The 21,552-nt window shown below is 36.0% G+C and overlaps 1 protein-coding gene across 1 annotated transcript in view; it reads left to right on the forward strand.

Annotated features, from left to right (window-relative positions):
* LOC105488215 (cubilin) overlaps positions 1 to 21,552 on the forward strand; it is a 313,890-nt gene that overhangs the window by 66,947 nt on the left and 225,391 nt on the right. Inside the window, exons 20-23 of the mRNA XM_024794869.2 lie at positions 812 to 977; positions 1,297 to 1,513; positions 3,919 to 4,049; positions 20,646 to 20,838. Of these exons, the coding sequence (XP_024650637.2) occupies positions 812 to 977; positions 1,297 to 1,513; positions 3,919 to 4,049; positions 20,646 to 20,838 (707 nt within the window). The remainder of the gene's footprint in view (positions 1 to 811; positions 978 to 1,296; positions 1,514 to 3,918; positions 4,050 to 20,645; positions 20,839 to 21,552) is intronic.

The following is a 21,552-nucleotide window of genomic DNA, read 5'->3' on the forward strand; positions in this document are numbered from 1 at the left end:
CAGAGTGAGACCCTGTCTCAAAAACTAAAATGCCAAAAACAAAGGAACACACCCATAGGATGGCTATAATAAAAAGAGTCAGATAATGGTGTTGACAAGGATGTGGAGAAATTGGAACCCTTATACACTTCTGGTGGAGATATAAAACGGTACAACCACTTTGAAAAACAGTTGACAGTTCCTCAAAAAGTTAAACATAAAGATACCATCTGATCCAGCAATTCTACTTTTAGATATATTCTCAAGGGGAATGAAAATATATGTCCACACAAAAACTTGTATGTGAATATATCTACAGTCATCATCTATAATGGCATATACAAATAGCAAAATGCAATCATTATTTTTGATTTTAAAAGTAGAGATAACTTAAGTGTCCATCAACTGGTAAATGAATAAATAAAATGTGGTATATCTTTACAGTGGAATATTATATGGCCTTAAAAAAGAATGAAGTAATGATCCATGCTACAACATGGATGAACTTTGAAAATGTTATACAGTGTGAAAGAAGCTATTCACAAAAGACCACATATTGTATAATCCCATTTTGTTTCAAATGTCCAAAATAGGCAATCTATAGAGACAGAAAGTAGATTAGTGGCTGCCTGGGGCTCTGGTTTCAGGGGAATGGGGAGTGACTGCTGAAGGATATGAGTTTTTTTGAGGGGGGGTGACTAAGATGTGCTAAAATGGATTGTATCCTCAAATTGATTTGTACTCTATTAAAAACATTTCATAAATAATTATTCTTGAAGCAGTTTTCAAAATTGATATACAACATAGTTGAATATATCTTCTCTAATTTTAGATTGGTAGCAGTTCCGTTTTGGGTTCTCCTGAAAATAAAAAGTATTGTGGTACAGACATGCCTTCATTTATAACATCTGTGTACAATTTTCTTTATGTCACATTTGTGAAAAGTTCTTCTACTGAAAACCATGGTTTCATGGCTAAGTTCAGTGCTGAGGATTTGGGTAAGAGATTGTCTCTTTTTATTTTCCTCCTCTTAGGCTTGTATCAGAATAAGTGAATGATAGAAATAAATTGAAAATCACCTATACTGTGAAAAATTTTAAAGTACACTCAAAGACAAAGAATATATATTTTCTAATCAACATTTATATCAAAAGTTAATTGTTATTTATTAGTAAGAGAAAAATCAAGTTATCTTAAGTGGCATCTAAGAAACATTTTTCCTTTTAATCTTTGAAGAGGTTATTATCAGAGCATTTTAATTTGAAATCCAGGTAGCTTGGTTACTTGCTGTGGTAATTATAATTTTTATTTCAACAGCATGTGGAGAAATTCTTACAGAATCAACAGGGACCATTCAAAGTCCTGGCCATCCAAATGTCTACCCCCATGGTATCAACTGTACTTGGCATATATTAGTCCAACCTAATCACCTGATTCATTTAATATTCGAAAGATTTCATCTGGAGTTTCATTACAATTGCACAAATGATTACTTGGAAGTTTATGACACTGACTCTGAGACATCACTTGGAAGGTAAGGTTATTTTTGTTTGTTTAACAATAAAACTTCACTGTTTTCCTGCTTCCGTGAAGGATCTTAAAATCGACCACGTTGTGTTATAAAAACCAGGTGAGATCCTCATGCTTCTTAATGACCATTTCTACATCACTACTCTGTAGTTTTGGCCTGTAGACATTAAATTTTGACATCTTTGTATATTCATGAAGTCAAAACCAAAATTAAAATAATGTGTATATCCACAAAACTTTTTTCCTTTCCATTATAATTCCTTGCTTTTGCTCCTCACCCCCACCCACAGGAAACCACGAATCTACTTTCTATCCCTGTAGATTCATTTGCATCTTATCTAACTGGAATCATACTATATGTACAGCATGTTTTTCTGGCTTTCCTCAATCAGCATAATTTTTTTGTTGGATGCAAAGATTTGTAGTTTTATCAAATTGGAAACATTTTTGGCCACTGGTTCTTAAAATACTTTTCTATCTTTCCTCCCCATTAGGGACTCTGATTTCATATATATTATGCACTTGAAATTGTTCTACAACTCACTTGATAGCCTGTTCTTTGATTTCAAGCCTCTGTTCTGTGTGTTTTACTTTGGAAAGTTTCTATTACTATATATTCAAGTACACTCATCTTTTCTTCTGCAATGTTTAATCTGCTATTAATTTTACCAAGACATTGTAGTTTTCATTTCTAGAAGTTCAATTTGAGTCATTTTATATATAGTCCATGTCTCTACTTTACACATGAATTTTTTTTCTCTAGCTTTAAAAATCTATGAGATACAGTGGTTGCTATTTTAATGACTTTATCTACTAATTCAAACATTTGGATTGTTTCCTGCTATGGTTTTATAGATTGATTTTTCCTCTCTTTCTGAGTTATACTTTCCCACGTCTTTTCACATCTGGTAATATTCGATAGGACACCAGCCATTTTCAGTTTTATGTTTTTGGCTGCTGGACATTGTCATATTCCTGTAAGTATTCTTGAGCCTTGTTCTGGAAAGCAGTTAAGCTACTTGGAAACAGGTTGATCCATTTCAGTTTTGCCTTTGAACTCATTTGTTTCCTGTCTCCGAAGGTTTGTTGTCCTATATTGCTTGACCTCCAGTGTTTTGAGAGCCATTGTTTTATATTTTTTTTGTCCAGGATTTTTGTTGTTTCAGGTGCATAGTTAAATCTAGCCCCTGTTGCATTTCTGTTGGAAATGGAAATCTCCTGGTATTTTAAAATTTCTTTATCTTGCATTTTATTTTCTTTATTTCTCATTCATGCTTTAAACATCTTTCTTATCTTAATCTTTCATCTTTTTAACTTTCTTCTTTTTCTTTTTTGGGAAGGTACTTAACATATCACGACTGCAAAATACAGAACGTTTGCTGAATGGCATAAACTATAATGATCGTCCTCAAATTTCAAATACATGGGCATATATGGAGGCATTTAAAATATCAATTAGTTCACCTACTTTTATTTTGATCAAGATATTAAAAATTTTTTTCACACTGCAATGGTATTATACACCAAATTTTCTTTGTTCTTCTCCTTTAGCAATTAACTTATCCATTTCCTGTACTCAACATTTCCTCTTTTTTTGGTTTCTATATTTGTTTTCTTTATCATTTCTTTTGGTTAATTTTACCAAATGTGCTTGATTTGAGATTTCTATTTTATTGTCACTTCTTCCTACAGGTATTTCTCTAGATAAAAGCTCATGGCATTCTGTCTTTTATCATAGCTCTCTTTTTAACATTAATAGAATAGTTTTTCTGAGCTAAACTGTTTTGTTCACAGAAATGTGGCATGGCTGAATCATCACTCTTATCTCTTTATAAGTGAGCTGTTTAAGGACAATAGATTCCCTCTATAGGGATTACAATTCCAGGCACTGTTCTAAGTGCTTTATATACAGGATATCAACTCATCACATTCTCAAAACAACTCTGTGAAGTAGGTACTGTCATCATTCCCACTTTAGGGATGAGGAAGGCAAGGCACAGGGATTGCGTGATATATGAGTTTAGATTAGAGAGTTGACTCTATGATTGTATGATATATTGTTTCCCTTTGTTGTATATGTTTATTACATTTCTGTTAAAAAGTGTATTAATATGCTATATGGCAAACTAGTGTAGCTTTTACTTACTGTTTTACTAAACTTCTCATACATGACAACTCACATAGCCAGTCACACACCTAAAACCATTTCAGGGATATAATCATGAACAGGACAATCTTTAGAAGTTTGCAAATTTTTTTTTGCCTGAAATATATTTGTGTTTTAAGGTTGATGAGAGGTAGAGAACAAAACCTATTATTATATTTATATGTCCTAATTTTTGGTACCTCATTTTCAATATACCAAACGTTTTAAAATACACACATCTATCCTTTCTTGGTTTGGAATAGATACTGTGGAAAATCGATCCCGCCTTCTCTTACAAGCAGTGGTAGCTCATTGATGCTGGTGTTTGTGACTGACTCCGACCTCGCTTATGAAGGATTCTTAATAAACTATGAAGCAATCAGTGCAGCAACAGGTAACAAAATAGCATTGCATACTCGGTTTTATTGACTTCATTGCAAAACAGTGCTAATAGCTAAAATGCAATGAGAATACAACATCCTCAACGTGTGGCACACAATGAGAGCTTGATTTAGAATAAAGGATAGTGACTTAAATACCTTCCTTATTAAAAGTAGTGACTAGATAAGAAGAGTGTATCAATATTAAATCTTCTCATTTTGGTAATTGTACTGTGGTAAGAGCCTGTGCATGGGATTGATGAAAGAGTCATATTTTGTTAGACTCATGTTTCCCTAGGTTGTGTTCTTTTTTAGATACTCTGAGCTTTCCTTTTGCATCATTGTATTAAAGGACCCAAATAACATCCAGCAGAGACCCGTAGTAGGCATATGGTGACTATGCTTCCAAGCATTTCTCAGCCTCAGGATTACCCCAGCAGCATGGTACAATTCACTGAGCTCCCTCCAGAAAGAACTGGTAGCTTTTCCTATGCTGGGATACGCACCCTCTGACACACTCTTGCATCCTGAGAACCCCAGATGCTTATCTTTTAAAGTCCCCACTCCCTAAAATAAATAAAAGTTTAAACATCTCCCACTCAAAATCTTTACCCAATTTCTCATTTATTTCTCCTTCAGAGGGGCTGGCCACTACTCTTCATTTCAGGCAAAACTCTGCAGCAGTTCAAGTTCTATGTTTGAAACCATGGTTTTAGATTTCTCCAGAATCCTGAGTGTGAGAGAATCCATCAGTACTTTTCCCCCAGGTGTGAACCTCTGCAGGAGCAGTTCATTATCCAGCTCAAGCACAAGCACATGTGAAATGGAATCCCTGGCAGTTACAACAGGCTATCGTGTGTGATTGATGTATTCACTGGACTTCATTCAGGTGGTTAACATCCAGTGACCAAAACTGGTTTCTTAAGAAGTTATAGGGTGCACACAATTTTTCATGCTGCTGTAGTTTTATCTGTCTCGTATGTTTGGCCCCAAAGCACACTGAATATTAGATCAGGATTTGGAGCAAGTCACTTGAACTCTCTGGGCCACAGTTTTCTCATCTGTAAAATTAAGGAATTGGATTTGGTAATCCTTGAGATGACTTCTGGCTTTAATCATCTATGAACATAATTTTAATTTGCTGCATGGATAAACTGGCCGTATGTTAGATAACATAATACAGGCAGGGCCTCCTGAAAATGTGGAAATCTTTGTAATGATATGCAAAGTAAGACATACCTTTGTAAAACAATTCTATTGCCACCCTAGCTTGTAAGGCAATATTTTGTGCAGAAAGAGCCAAGAGCAGTTAAAATAATTGGACAGGGAGGATATTAGATTTTAGTTGTAAAAGTTTTCAGAAAGACAAGATACAGGTAAAATAAAAATGAGTCAGGAAAAGAGATAGAAGCAAACTGTACGGGAAAGGAAACTATAAAGAAGAGCAGAAGAAAAAGCAAGTGATAAAAGCAAAGGGGAGGCAGCGTTTTCACAGAAACTCAAAAGATTCTCCAGCCGGCTTCCCTGTGTGATAATCGTTACTTTGGCCTCTATTTGGTCTGCACAAGGCTGAAATCACAGGCTAGGGAGTGTTCGCTTTCTGTCCCTGGGCTGAGCCCGGCTGGTCACTGTGCCCGCTTGTTGTTGGATGAACTCATAGGTCTGACTAACACAGTCAGGCCATTCTAAATAGCAATCAGATGACGAGATCCAGGAAAACACAGCACACCTTCTGTTTATAATTCTGGAGCCTGCCACAGTTTCCCATAGATCAAGACATGAGTGACTGGCTCTCATGCGTTGCTGAGGGGGGGCCCTGCTGCATTTTTTAGGGAAGGGCTGGTGTCAGGAGACTGAGCTGGGGTTGGGTTGGTGACACCAGGTGGTGGGCTAGTCCTCTAAGGCAGTGGCTAGACCTGGAAGGCAGCCGGGGTCAGAGTGAGCTGCTGGTGTGGAAACACAGAGATGCTAGGACTCATTCTTTTCAGGCGTCATCGTATGCTGGATATTTTCTGCAGAATAAAATAGCATCAGGGAAAAGCATCAAGGGAAGCTCAGTCATTGGCCCTCATCTTACTTTATTGCTCTAACAGAAGTTATTTCCAGAGCAGTAATGTTGGTATTTTGTTGTTGATTTCTAGCTCCTCGGCCCAACAGGTGCGAGTTTGCCTGCTGAAGTCTTTCCTGTCTTCATCTCCTAAAGGTTAACTTTCCGGATTTGAGTTCGGATACTTTTCCATCTGTAGTTTGTGCCGTGTGGCTATGATGTCAGCCCCAAAATATGTGTTTGAGAGAAAAAAGATTGGCTTCTTGTGATTACTTAGACTTCCTCCCTTGTTACTTTGTTTCTGCCTTTATCCAGATGTGCCTGGGAAAATAGAAAGAAAAGAACTAACAAGTACAAGGTTAGCAGGTTAAAACTCTTACGAAGTTCTTAATAACTACAAGACTCAGCTTTAATTTAACATATTAGATGTCGCTCATTCAAACTACAAAATATTTGAATCCTGAGAGAATGTAATTGACTAATGTTATCAATTTAAAGTAAAATTTTATATTCTATTAACATCTGTTGCATATACATTAATATATAATCCTGCTAAGAGGGAACTTTAAAAGTCTAAACAGGAACAGAGAAATGCACCTGATTCATTTTCAACTTTAATATTAGAGGAAAACCTATTTAACGTCTAGTCCAATGTTTTTCAAACTGTAATTCATGACTCATTCGTGAGTCATGACATTAATTTATTCAGTTGCTACTTGTGATTGTTAAAAGTATGGAGTAGAATAGAAAGGAATAGGAGAGAAAGTATCAGAGTTTATCATACCAACTTAGGTGTCGCTTCATGAGACCCATTTGCAGTATCTCTGCGCGCATGTATGGTTGATGTAAACGTATTTTTTAGGGTATGTCAATAAGGTTTGAAGCACACATCTATTCCAGTTACCTTAATTTTTAAATAAGGGAGATAGAAGTCTAGGATGTTGAATTTATCCTCCCAAGAATACATAGCTAATTGGTTTGAAAGTCAGACTAAACAATTGAGTCCCGTCTTAGAATCCATTTCTTTTGCCATGTCTAGATTAGCTCTTAGAAACGCTCTAAATGAACTGCATATAACAGGTAGTAACATTTAATTCAGGGCTATCACCAAACTGGGGAGGACTTTTCATATTTCCTGCAAAGAGAAAACTTCACAATTATCCAGGGAAATGGCCAAGGATGATCACAACATCAACACAGGATTAGAGATGAGCCCTACTGGGCTTTCTTGGCCTCCCTCCTTCCCAAGGCAGGGTTCCCACCTAGTCATTAGTGGGTGGTTAGGGCTGTTTTTTATCAGTCATCCTGAAATGAGCTCAGAAGAGGCATCTAGGAGTGCAAAGTTAAGAAATGATGACAAGCATGCCCAAAGAGGGCTTCTTTACAATAAAAGGATAAAGAGAGTTCTGTTTCTATTTTAAAACTTCAGTTTCGGAGGGTAGTGTTCTCGAATTCTAGTGTTCATAAGAAATTTGAGATGGGGGATTTTCTTTTTATAAATTCAGGCATCTGGGCGCCACCCAGAAATTCTGATTAAAATAGGTCTAGGGTGCTTGTTAAACGTCAAGCAATTCAAGGGGTTCTAAAGAAACTTTGTAGTTTATCAAGGACTCTGAAGGTCAAATCTTAGCATGTGAATTGCTGTAGAATTACAAGGGAGATATGGTAGTGGGTTGGACGGTACAACTGCTCATGATGGAAAGTACTGTTCATGACACAGGGAAAGGGGATGCTGTAGGAAGGTCAGAAGTCTTGGTCCTACTCTCAACCTTGATACTAATTTGGAATACTTCTGGTTTGTTTGTTTTTGTTGTTCTTGTTTGTTTGTTTTGTTTTGTTTTGAGATGGAGTTTTGCTCTTGTTGCCCAGGCTGGAGTGCAATGGCAAGATCTTGGCTCACTGCAACCTCCGCCTGCTAGGTTCAAGTGATTCTCCTGCCTTAGCCTTCCAAGTAGCTGGGATTACAGGCGTGGCCACCATACCTGGCTAATTTTGTATTTTTAGTAGAGACAGGATTTCACCGTGTTGGTCAGGCTGGTCCTGAAATCCTGACCTCAGGTGATTCCCCCGCCTTGGCCTCCCAAAGTGCTGTTATTACAGGCATGAGCCACTGCACCCGGCCATAATTTGGAATACTTTGGACAACTCACAAGCCTCTCTGATTCTTTCTGTCCACCTTGAATTCTGTATTCTTTGCTATGAGAGATTCAGCTATTTTCTCTCTGGAAAAGGTTTTAAAGTAAGTCGATTTGTCTTTTAAAGATTTACTTTCTTACCGGCTACTGTTTTCTCATAATTTTGTATGTACAGGTATCCCAGCACTTCTCCACTCAGTTCATTTATCTTGTTTGTTACATTTCTTACTCCTTAGAATAAAAATGCAACGAAACACTTCATCGTCATATTCTGAGTTCCCTACTTGTCTTCATCCTTAAATTGACATTTCCTGTGTAGAAAAACCAGGGATTGTGGCCAGGTGTAGTGGCTGATGCCTATAATCCCAGCACTTTGGGAGGCCAAGGCGGGCAGATCACCCGAGGTTGGGAGTTTGAGACCAGCCTGACCAACATGGAGAAACCCAGTCTCTACTAAAAATACAAAATTAGCCAAGCATGGTGGCTCATTCCTGTAATCCCAGCCACTCGGAAGGCTGAGGCAGGAGAATTGCTTGAACCTTTGAGGCGGAGGCTGCAGTGAGACAAGATCACACCACTGCACCCCAGCCTGGGCAACAAGAGTGAAATTCCTTCTCAAAAAAAAAAAAAAAAAAAAAAAAAAGAAAAGAAAAAAGAAAAGAAAAGAAAGAAAAGAAAAGAAAAACCAGGGATTGTTAAAGAGAATAAGATTTGGAAAGAGAGGACTTGGGTTCAAATTTTATCTTGGCCATGTCTGAAATAAGTATCTTTTAGAATTTAATCTGCAGGGACCTGAGATCTCTCATCTACACCTCTCTAAAAAGAGGGGAGATAATGCCTGGCTGTTTTGCAAAGTTGAGAAAGACAAAATGAGACATTCAAAGTGAAAATTACATTATAGTTGTAAAGGACCATGACTTTGCCAGATATAAAATATGATTCTCAATGTTTTTTTCTCAATTTTGCAATAGCTGCTTTGCTTATTTTTATATGAATCTGCACTGGTCATCTGAGAGGGAAAAGAAAAAGCAATGACCATGACCACCTAGCAGAAAATTGTGGCAAAATGTTGAGTTTAATTGAGAAGGCTTCTTCTTTCTTAAGGGAGAAACTGAACCTGTAATTATATCTTCCCTTGGGTCTTCATTTTGAAGGATGCTAAACCAAATATGTCTGTGGGAGCAGATGATGGCTCCTGGGTTGGCTGTTCATTTAGCACATTCCTAGAATATCTGAGGTCATATGGATTCGTTCAGAACCCAAACGTTTCATAAGTGATTTCAGAAAGCATAGCCTAGAGATTGAGCCTCAATGTAATTGGATAATCACATAAATCATTCCCATAATGCAAAGCAGGAAGGAGCTGGAGCAGTTCCCCATAATCTAGGGTCTCCCTATGAGATGCATTCCTCTCTCCACAGGATCAGTTTATCCTATTTCTGTGGCTCAAATTTTATGGGACTGATATCATTGTTGCTTTGTGGTTTGGAGGGTTATACATGTTTCTCATTTTCCCCTTTGATAATGAGCTGAGTCCTGTGTCACAAAAACTTATTTGAAAAATTTTAGTGAAGGCAGAGATACATTGTAAGTTTTAGAAAAATCTAGTTTTGTGATTTTTGTAATGGTCCATGGAAGGCATTTGTGTGTTTTCTCTTTTCTTTCTTTACTTTTTTTTTTTTTTTTTTGAGGTTGGTCAGAAAGAAAAACATGTGAGTTCTGCCAACAGTTGTCTTTGATCTTCAGAGATACGCTTTTCCATTGCTAGTTCAGTTGAACTTAGGGGATAGAAGAAATGTACTTTGATTTTTCATTTCTTTGTAAATGTCCTTAGACCATAATAAAAGGCTAAACTGATACTGGATATGAATTTTCCTTTGACTATATAAGATAAAATAAAAAGCATAGATACATTTTTGTCTTTGCATTTTGTATTGATGTAATAATAAGCATCATGCCAACACATAAATATCCTTGTATGGAAACACATTCTAATTTAATCGTTTGTGCTTTGCTGAAAATCACAAGAGGAAACCAAAACTTAGTATTGATATTTTTCAGTATTACTACTATTCTAGAAGGAGCCATTTATATTGTCAAGGGAAGAAATGTAAACATCTACAGAGTTCAGTGATAGTTAAGAGGAGTTTTTAATTTTTCAAGAAACAGATATGTTAAGTTCAGAGAATAATAATTTTTCTCTCTATGAAGTTTGAATCTCATAAAACTAACATCAAATTTTAAGATTAAATATCCTAGTATTTAATATGTATAGCAGGGATCCCTTCAAATTTGGTATTTTATTTCTCTATTTCAATTTTATGTATTATTTATTAGATATCTGAATTATTTATTGGACTTTCTCTAGAGAGTACAACCTGTCTGTGCACAGAACTTTCAAGCTTTTAACATAATATAGATTTTTTTCCTGTAATTTCAGTAAATTTATCCATAATTTTCAGAATTGTGTACACCCCTTTAACCACCTCTCCATTCAAGCTATCAAATACTTTTGGCCCTCCAGAAGGGATCCTCATGTTCCTTTGATTAGTTTCCTCAACACCCTCTATGTCAGCAACCACAGACCTGGTTTCTACCAATACAGAATAGTTTTAACTGTGCGAAAGGCAGCTGTGAACAGGAATACATAGTGTGTCCTTTTTTGTGTCTGGCCTCTTTTTTTTTTTTGAGACGGAGTCTCGCTCTGTCACCCAGGCTGGGGTGCAGTGGTGCCTCAGCCTCCCGAGGAGCTGGGACTACAGGCACGCATCACCACCCCCGGCTAATTTTTTGTATTTTTAGTAGAGATGGGGTCCTGACCTCGTGATCTGCCCAACTCGGCCTCCCAAAGTGCTGGGATTACAGGCGTGAGCCACCGCACCCAGCTTGGCTTCTTTCATTTAGCATAATGTGTCTGGAATTTTTTCACGTTGCTGGATTTATCTGTTCTTTTCTTTCTATTGCTGACTAGCCTTCCATTGCATGGATATATCATAATTTGATTATCTGTTCACCTGTTGTTAGACAGTTGGGCTTTTCTCAGTTTTAAGCTATTACAAAAAAGCTACCATGACCATTGACATGCAAGTTTTTTGTGGACTTATTCATTCTCTTGAGTAAAATACCTAGGAGTAGAATTTCTGGGTCTCATATGATAATGATATGTTTAACTTTATAAGAAAGTGCCAAATTGTTTTCCAAAGTGGTTATGCCATTTTATATTCTCACCTATATGAATGACAAATCTGAGATAGGAGTTGGGGCTCAAAAACCAGACCACATGGAAGACTGGCTAAGACGGGAAGAGACAGAAGCACCTCTTCATAAGACATGCCCAACAGCTCCATGACAGTTTGCCATTGCCATGACAACACCCAGAAGTTACCATCCTTTTTCTAGAAATTTCCAAATAACTCACCCCTTAATTTGCATGTGGGTGTCAATATGATTGCACAACTGTGCCACGCTTCTTCTCTCAACACGTTGTGTATGGGGTAGCCCTGCTCTGCAGGAGCAGTCACGGAACTGGAACACTGATACCTCAGTGAAGCTGATTTTTTTCTACCACCGGCTCCCCCTTGAATTCTTTCCTGGGCAAAGCCCAAAACCTTCCTAGGTGGAGTCCCAATTTGGGGGCTCATCTGCCTTACGGCAATTCTTTTCCACATCTTTCCCAATCTTTAATATTGCCAATCTTTTCATTTTTAGCCTCTGGTAGTTGCATAGTGGTATCTGATGGTTTTATTTTGCATTTCCCTGATGACTAATAGTGCTGAGTCCTTTTCACATGCTTTTTGACAATTCATTTATTTTCTTTTGTGAGGTGTTCATTAAAACCATATTGCTCATTTTTGTTTGTTTCTTATTAATGAGTCATATGTTGTATATTCTGCATACAAATATGTCCTTTGTCAGATAAATGTATTGCAAGTATTTTCTCCCAGTGTGTGGCTAAACTTTCCTTTTCCTTATGGTATCTTTTGAAGAACAGAAATTCAATATATCCTTTTATCCCTTTTATGCTTAGTGCATTTTGTATCTTGTCTAAGGAATATTTGACTACCAAAGTTATCAGGATCTCCCACATGCATCCTTCTAGAAGTTTTATAGTTTGAGATTTTATATTTGTTCTATGATCCATTTTGAATCAATTTTTCTATATGGTATGAGTTATGTATCCAAGTGTGTTTAGCAAATGGTATTTAATTGTTCGAGCACCGTTTGTTGAAAAGATTCACCTTCACCCCCACCCCCACTGAATTGCTTTTGCATTTTTGTTGAAAATCACCTGTCTGTGTTCATGCGTAGGTGTGCTTCTGGAATCTCTATTTCATCACATTGATGTACATATTTACATATGTACTATAACAATAGGACATTATATTAATATTTCATAATTTTATATTGTATATTAAAGTCTGGAAGTGTAAAACCTCTAGATTTATACTTCTTTTTCGAAATTGTTTGGGCTATCCTAAATTTTTTGTATTTCCATATTCATTTTGGAATCAGCTTTTCAATTATATAAAAAAACTTGAGAGTTTGATTGAGATTGCATTGAATTTACAGACCAATTTGGGGTGTAAAGGTCATTTTAAATTCAGTCTTCCAGTCCGTGAACATACTTTACCTCTCCATTTATTCATATCTTCCTTCGTTTCATTCAGCAATGAAGTTTTCAGTGTAGAGTTTGTGCATGTTTCCATTAAACTTTTTATCGAGCATTTCATGTTTTTATGCTGTTATAAAATGACATGCCGTATTATATTATATATGCTATTATAAAATGACATGCCATATTATATCTACATATTATAAAATATAGAATTTTAAAATTTTACTTTCTGATTGTTTGGCTGATATATGCAACATAAATGGATTTTTGTATACATATCTTGTATTCTGTAGTCTTGTGAAACTAGTTATTAGTTCTAATAACTTAAATAAATCCTTTAGTATCTACTACATAGATGACAATAACTGTGAATAAGTTAAACAAGTTTTATTTTTTCCCTTCTCTCTTTTTCTGTCTCTCTGTTTCTCTGTGTATGTGTATTGCTGTGATGGCTAGACCTTTCTGTGCATTCTTGAACAGAAAGGGTGAGGTTGGCATGGTTGACCTTTTTCTTACTTTTGACAGGAAAGCATTTAGTCCTTTACCACTTAAGTATGATGTTAGCTTTGGATTTTCCATAGATGCCATTTATCAGTTTGTGGAGTTCCCTTCTGGGCATACTTGCTGAATTTTTATCCTGGATGGCTGTTGAATTTTTCTTCATCTTTTGATATCTCTCAAAGCTTTTCTTTTTTATTCTGTTTAGGTGGTAAATTATGTTGATTTAGTTTTCTATTGTCAAATCAATTTTATATAATACATCAGAACTCCACCTGGTTCTGATCTATTATAATTTTTATGTATATTCAGAATTATTATGCTAAAATTGTGTTACGGATTTTTGCATCAATGTAAGACATACTGAACTGTAATTTTTTTTGAATTTCTTTGTCTGGTTTAGTATAGGAGTGATATTGGTCTTGTTAGAAAATATCTTCTCTATTTTCTGAGTTTGTGGAATATAAACAATTTATTCATTGTTTGATACAATCTCACCAGTGAAATTATTTGAGCCTGTAGTTTTCTTTGTAGGAAGGTTTTATATTACAAATTTAATTTCTTCAATTAATAGAGACTATTAAAGCTTTCTATTTCCTTTTGAGTCAGTTATGGGAATTTTGAAAGAATTCATCTATTTTATGTAGGTTGTCAAATTTATTTGCACAATTTTTTGTAATGGTGTCTATTATTTTAATGTCTGAAGATTCTATAGTGACGTCCCCTCTTCATTTCTGAAAATGCTAATTTGTGTTTTTTCTCTTTTTTCTTTGATCAGTTTTGGTAGAATTCTATCACTTTTAATAATTTTCTCAAAGAATCAATTTTTGACGTTGTTTATTTACTCTATTGCTATTGCATTTTCCATTTAATTGATTTCTGTTCTTATATTATCTCTTTTCTTTTTATTATTGCCTTAGTTAGCTTTTTTCTAGTTTTTTTAGATAAAAATTAACTACAGATAGATAGATACAGATATAGACTTTAAGCACTACTTCATCTCCAAAATTTTTTTTTTTTTGAGACGGAGTTTCACTCTTGTTGTCCAGGCTGGAGTGCAGTGACATGATCTTGGCTCACTGCAACCTCTGCCTCCCAGTTTCAAGTGATTCTCCTGCCTCAGCCTCCCAAGTAACTGGGATTACAGGCACTGGCTGCCACGCCCGGTTAATTTTTGTATTTTTAGTAGAGACTGGGTTTCATCATGTTGGTCACTCTGGTCTCGAACTCCTGACCACGTGATCCACCTGCCTCGGCCTCCCAAAGTGTTGGGATTACAGGAGTGAGCCACTGCGCCTGGCCACCTCCCAAATTTTAATGTTTTATTTTCACTAACTTCCAGTTCAAAATATTTTCCAATTATCTTGTGATTTCTTCTTGGATCTATGGATTATTTGCAAATGTATTATTTAATTTTCAAATATTTGCAGGTTTTCTAGTTGTCTTATTGATTTATAATTTCAGTTTTATTATGGTTAAATGATATACTTTCTAAGTTTCCAATTGTTTAAAATTTATGGAGAATTGTGTTATAGCCTCGTATGTGGTCTATGCTGCTGAACATTTCATGTACGCTTGAAAAACTGCGTTGTCTGCAGTTATTAAGGGTAGTGCTCTCTGTCAATTAGCTTAAGTCGGCTGATAATGTTGGTCAGATTTTCTATACCCCTATTTATTTTTATCTGTTTCATTTTCAGTTACTGAGAGAAAGGTGATGAAATCTTCAGCTCTAATCATGGTTTTTTTTCTTTAATTTTTGCCTTTTCCCTTTCCTTCATGTATTTTGAAACTATTACTTTGTGCATGCACATTTAGGATTATTATATTTTGCTGATAAATCATCCCCTTTGTCATTATGAAATGTCTTTCTGTAAATCTAATAATACTATCCTTCTTGAAGTCACTTTTTTTGATGTTATTTCAGTGATTTCAGCTTTCTTGTATTTACTGTTCATATGGTATATCTTTTTTCATTCTTTTACTTACAACCTAATTTCACCATTATATATAATGGTATCATTATATATAATGTGCATGTATAGAAAAAACATATAATTGGGTCCTGTTGTTTCTGTGTTTAAGCTGAAGTATTTAGAACATTTACAACAAATGTAATTATTGTTATGGTTGAATTTAACATACCATTATGGTAGTTGTTTTTCATTCTTCTCTTTTTATGTTGCCATTAGCCTGTCTTCATTTTGGTTTACAGAATATTATTAGTATTCCATTCTATTTCCTTCATTGTCTTTTTAATGATACCTTTTTGTTTTTGTAGTTTTACACTAGGGCTAAGAATATACTCCTTAGCTTATAAGCAAGTTTTCTTAGCGTTAATATGCAGCTGCTTTACATTTCATACCTTCTAATTCATACCTGAGACTTCATATTACACACCACATTCCCCTTTATACTTCACAAGTGTAATAATCTCCTACTAGTGTAATTCCATCTACCTGTCCTTCTGTGTGCTGTTTTAGTTATATCTTTTACTTCTCTCTATATTATAAATTCACCTTACTATTGTTTTTGCTTTAAATCATTCATTCTCTCTCTCTCTCTCTTTTTTTTTTTTTTTTTTTTTTTTGAGACTGAGTGTTAGTCTATGGCCTAGGCTGGAGTGCAGTGGCATGCTCCTCACTCACTGCAACCCCCACCTCCCAGGTTTAAGCAATTCTCGTGCTTCAGCCTCCTGAGCAGCTGGGGCTACAGGCATGTGCCACCACGCCCGGCTAATTTTTGTATTTTTTTTAAGTACAGATGGGGTTTTACCATGTTGGCCAGGCTGGTCTCGAACTCCTGACCTCAAGTGATCTGCCAGCCTTGGCCTCCCAAAGTGCTGGGATTACAGGCGTGAGCCACTGCACCTGGACTACTACTCTCTATATTATAAATTCACCTTACTATTATTTTTGCTTTAAATCACTAATTCTCTTTTAAGGAGATAATGAAAAGAAAGCCTAGCCTATCTTATTAGATGTTTTTCATAAAATTTAGGAGAATTTTAGCCACTATATCCTTCTCTTTTTTTGACCCATTTTTATTTTCTTCTCCTTCTGGTTCTCTAATTGCATGTGTGTTAACCTATTGTTTTTTCTTTGTTTTTTTTTTTGTTGTTGTTGTTTTTTGTTTTGTTTTTTAATATGTGTTCATCTTCCTGGAGTTCTTTTCTCTTTGTTCTTTAGAGTAAATTAGGTATATTGATATATATTAAAGTGTACTGACCTTTTTTCTTCTACCTACAGTTTACTATTAAACTCATCATGAAGTTTTAATTTCAATTAGTGTAATTTTAAGTTATATAATTTCCATGATTTCTTTTAGTAATTTCCTCCTTTTTGGGCCAAAATTTCTTATCTGTTTACTTTTTAAGGCTTTTTTCTTTAAGTCTTTGAACATATTTTTAATAGCTGCTTTAAAGTCTTTCTCTTTTAAATCTAACATCTAGATCATCTTTGAATCACAGGATCACATTTTTTTATCAACTATGACCACATTTTTCTTGACTACTGATGACATTTCTTGATTTGATTCATATTTTCTAATTTTTGTTTTGTTTTGTTTTGTTTGAAATGAACTCTCAGTCTGTTGCCAGGCTGGAGTGCAGTGGCACGATCTCGGCTCACTGCAACCTCCGCCTCCTGGGTTCAAGCGATCCTCCTGCCTTAGTCTCTCGAGTAGCTGGGACTACAGCACCACCATGCCCAGCCAATGTTTTGCATTTTTAGTAAGGATGGGGTTTCACCATGTTGACCAGGATGGTCTCGATCTCTTGACCTCGTGATCCACCCACCTCGGCCTCCAAAAGTGCTGGGATTACAGGCATGAGCCACTGTGCCCGGCCCATATTTTCTCATTTTTTTAGCATTTATAGTAATTTTGGGATTTATAGTGGACACAATAGGTTGGGGCATGATATGGGTGTTCCATATCATGAGGGTAAATTATGTGTTGTAGACACTCTGTATTCTCTCGTCCTCTGAAACTAGTTTGATATCTAGCTGATTGCTTTGTATCTGCATAGGTTTATATCTTTATTCGCTAAAGAATATTTGTGAACATCCCTGTTTCTTGAGCCCCTCTAACTTGGTAGGTCTCAGCCTCCAACTTCTGTGATTCCTGCAGGTCTTGTTAAGACTCATCCTTTGGTAGGGAAGTTCTAGAGAGCCCTACTCTTGGCCATGGTCTTCACTTGTAAGATATGGCCTTTTAGGTGTCTCATATGAATGCCTGAGGTGTTAAGGAGGTATCCCCATTCTGGAATGGGAGAGAACTCTAAATGATCTTGTTTCTGCTTCCAGCCTAGTAGCAGCTCCTGTCTGACATGCTTTTTGAAGTCTCATCTTATGTATTCTCAGCCCACGCTTAGCTAAGAATCCATGGGAAGCCCTGCTCAGCTGCCTGGCTTTCCTCTCTATATACTTCTTCTCTGGAGAATATCCTTATAGTTCCAGCTGCTTTGGCAATCCTAATCTTAGCATCATCAGCTCAGTAGGACTGTCATTCACTACATGGGATTCAGCTCCCTTCTGTGGTCAGGAAATTCTGCATAGGTAGAAAACCAAGGAAATCAAGAGTCATACATCATAAGTTTCCTTTCTGTCAAGAATCACAATCTTGTACTGCAGATTGTCCAGTATTTTGTTCAGTTTTACAGTTCTTAAGGAGAGGAGCTAGTTTAGTACAGTTGCTTGTCATAGTTGGAAGCAAAAAAATATTAAAGAACCTCAGCCAACCAGGATAGAGTATAGGAAGGAGAGAGAGAGGAAAAATGAGGTGAGAAAAATAGAGGGATTCGTAGGATTGGGGTATAGGGGTAGCTTGAAAGAGAAGAACTGAATGGAGTAGGGAGAGGAACTTAGATGCATCTACCAGTCCCCTTTGTTTCCAACACCTCATGTAATAATATTGCAACAACTACTTACTAGGACCTCATCTGGGCCAGGTACTACAGTGATAGTAAATAATGGTTAATAAGGTCTTATTCATATTCCAAGGTTTAGTATGGTAAATATACTCACGTAAAAACAATTACAAAATATGTTTGGGACTCAAATTGCTATTTACATACAATTTTATTATGTGAGATAAATTAGTTCTGCTTGGTTGGGAAAGGTCTCAGCCAACCTTAAATGATGGGTAAGAGTGTATATGTTAAACCGTGTATTGGCAGGGGTTGTGGGGCAGCGGGTTAGGTAAAGGGTAAAGCATTTCAGACAAAGTGAATGGTGTAAATATCATTGGAACACATCAGGAACTGTAGTTTACTTTTGTTCCAGCAACAGAAAAGAAACTTAGTGAGTAAATCAAAATTTCAGTAAAGATTAACAGACTCCCACCAGTTGTTCAGAATAATCACATGCATGTAAGCAAGATGAAGGGAAACTACTCATCATAATTGCCCCAAAATATCATTAATTCAGGTTCCACCACCTGAGAACCTGATCACACTTAACATTCTCCCACAGACAAGTTGCATTAGAGATATGCAAGACAATTGTATTTCCCCTCTGGGAGTACAGTGAGTAAGCAAGGAGTATTGTCTCTTTAAGAACAAGCGAATGAACAGATAATTTCCTCTAAATATTTGATTTACTGGCTAAAGCTCTCTGTGTGTGGGTCAATGAGTCTGTCTATTCTGTCAACTCAGGGATACTGGGTCACTGCTTTCATTTGATGTCCTTTTTTTCGCTTAGTAATTTTCATTAGTGGGTCTGAAATATTAATAGACCAATGCTATACTCCTCCTGCTCTCTTTATCCCTCTTTTCTACCTTTCCTGTTGTCTCCCTTCTGTCTCTCTTATTCCCTTCCTCTCTGCCTTCCTTTCCACTTGTGGAAATTTTTTGGCAGACTACAGAAAAGCATACTTTTCTATACTTTTGGAGTTAAACATAATCTTTGGTGTTAAATGTCACTGTGAATTCCTTCAATAAAGTAAAGCCTTGATAGCTTGCTGTTTAAAATAGAGTAAAATCAAATATCTGGCGAATGCCCATTACTTTGAGGGCTATACACAGATGGTAGAACCTATAATACGTTCTATGCATCTCTATGTTTTCAATACCAGTGATTCTTCTTTTCTGAGTATGATTATATAGCAGCAACTAGGGAAACAGCATAACTAAACATCCTTATTATTATTCTTTTTTTTTTTTGATTCACAGTGAAACACAATAGTTTATTGTATCCAAAACCTTTCAGTAGGAGACCTCTGTCTACTCCTATACCCTAGATTTAGGTTATGGCTGGATGCAATTGGAAATACATTAAAAATGCATGTATTTGCTGGGCATGGTGGTGCATGCTTGTAGTCCCAGATGCTGGGGAGGCTGAGACAGGAGAATCGCTTGAACTCAGGAGGCAGAGGTTGCAGTGAGCCAAGATCCCGCCACTGCGCTCCAGCCTTGGCGACAGAGCAAGACTCTGTCTCAAAACAAAAACAAAAGCATTCAAACCAGATTTTATTTGTAAAATATTTCCGATTTGGAGGGCATAGGAGATTGAGTGGGTGTTAGTAAACACAGAATCGACTGAATAGGTACTGTTAAAACTATTAAACCAGAAAAGTTTTTAAAGAAGGTATTTATTTAGGACTTCAAAATTGTCCAGGTCCTATCCTAAATGTTTTATAAATGATCTAATGTCTTCCTTATAACGTAAATGACCACCATTTACTGAGCGCATATCAATGGGCCAAGCCCTTGTAATGCATTATCTTTAACTCTTAAACCTACACTCAAAGGTAGCAACCCTCTTCATTTGAGAGATGTGGGAACTAAGGCTTAGAGAAGTACAGTGACTCTCCCAAGGCTGCAGAGCTTGTCAGTGTTTGAGAGGTTTTTCCTTCAAGATCACTCTGGTCCTTGAGCCTGGGCCCCTATTGTTCACCCCATGGTGGGGGCACCTGCTTTGTCATTTCTCATAAATACATGCTTTGGCAAAAACCATTTTAAAGGAAGCTTATGAAAAGACAAGACTGAATTATTTCTAGGCCCTCCTGCAGTGAATCCTAATTTTTAATGTGTATGGTAATTTGCAAGGATTAGAAAAAAGTAACACTTTCAAGATTTAAAGGGTTGTTTACTCAAGACATATGTAACAATTTCCACTCCATAGCTTAGATTTACTGTTGGTAATTATTTTGTCTTTAAGATTACAAAAACTGTTTCAGAATGAAATCTTTATTTGCACATCCAGAATGGCCTATTGAAAATCAAGTATAGGCACAAATTAATGAAATACATATTACTGGATGTATTATAAATGTAACAATATTTTCTATTTTCTCTCGTATGGTCTGTTTCTGTTCACAGCATGTTTGCAAGACTACACAGATGATTTTGGGACATTAACTTCTCCAAACTTCCCCAATAATTACCCCAACAACTGGGAATGCATTTATAGGATCACAGTGAGAACTGGCCAACAGATTGCAATGCACTTCACAAACTTCTCCTTGGAGGAAGCCATTGGTGGAAACTACTATACAGATTTTCTGGAAATCAGGTAAGCACTTTTATTTATTTCATTATAATCTTTTCATTATTTATTCTCATTAATAATCTTTCCTACGACTATTAAGGAAAAAATATGGTCATTCTCTGCAAAGCTCCCTGCTGTGCACTTTCTTGCAAGAAATCAAGTTTGTCATTTGGAGCCTGACTTAGGAGAAATACAGGAATTGCGTAAGATTCAGTGGTTATTTTGAAGTGATTCTTTTATTGGAAATACTCGAAAATAAACTCCAGATTTTATCTGGGCAAAGAAACAGATGTGCTACTACTCTGAAATGATGTAACTTGCTGCTGTTGAATACCTACTTTAATTATGTAAAATCAATGTAAATTTTAGGCTGTTTGCTGTTCATTTAATCTAATTATATTATAAAATGATGGCAGGATAGCAGTCTTAAAGTTTTCACAAAGTTTTCCTGTTCAGGTAATAAAAGTCTAGGCTTGTGAATTTCAGTACAAGGCATTATTCTTTCTTATTGTCACTTTGAAAGAATGTATTTAAAAAGTTATATTTGCATTAAAAGTAAGTTCACTTATATGTTGTTATCTCTCTATGCCACTACTTTGAGTTAAATTAGGCTAATCATTCTGGTGGGCATCTATATCAAATATTTTATTTGGGATTTAAAATCTGGAATCTTATGTATTATAATAAATGCTATTCTATAATATAAGGTAAGGTATTAAAATAAGAAATCATAATTGG

Source organism: Macaca nemestrina, chromosome 9, assembly GCF_043159975.1.
Source record: "Macaca nemestrina isolate mMacNem1 chromosome 9, mMacNem.hap1, whole genome shotgun sequence".
NCBI lineage: Eukaryota > Metazoa > Chordata > Mammalia > Primates > Cercopithecidae > Macaca > Macaca nemestrina.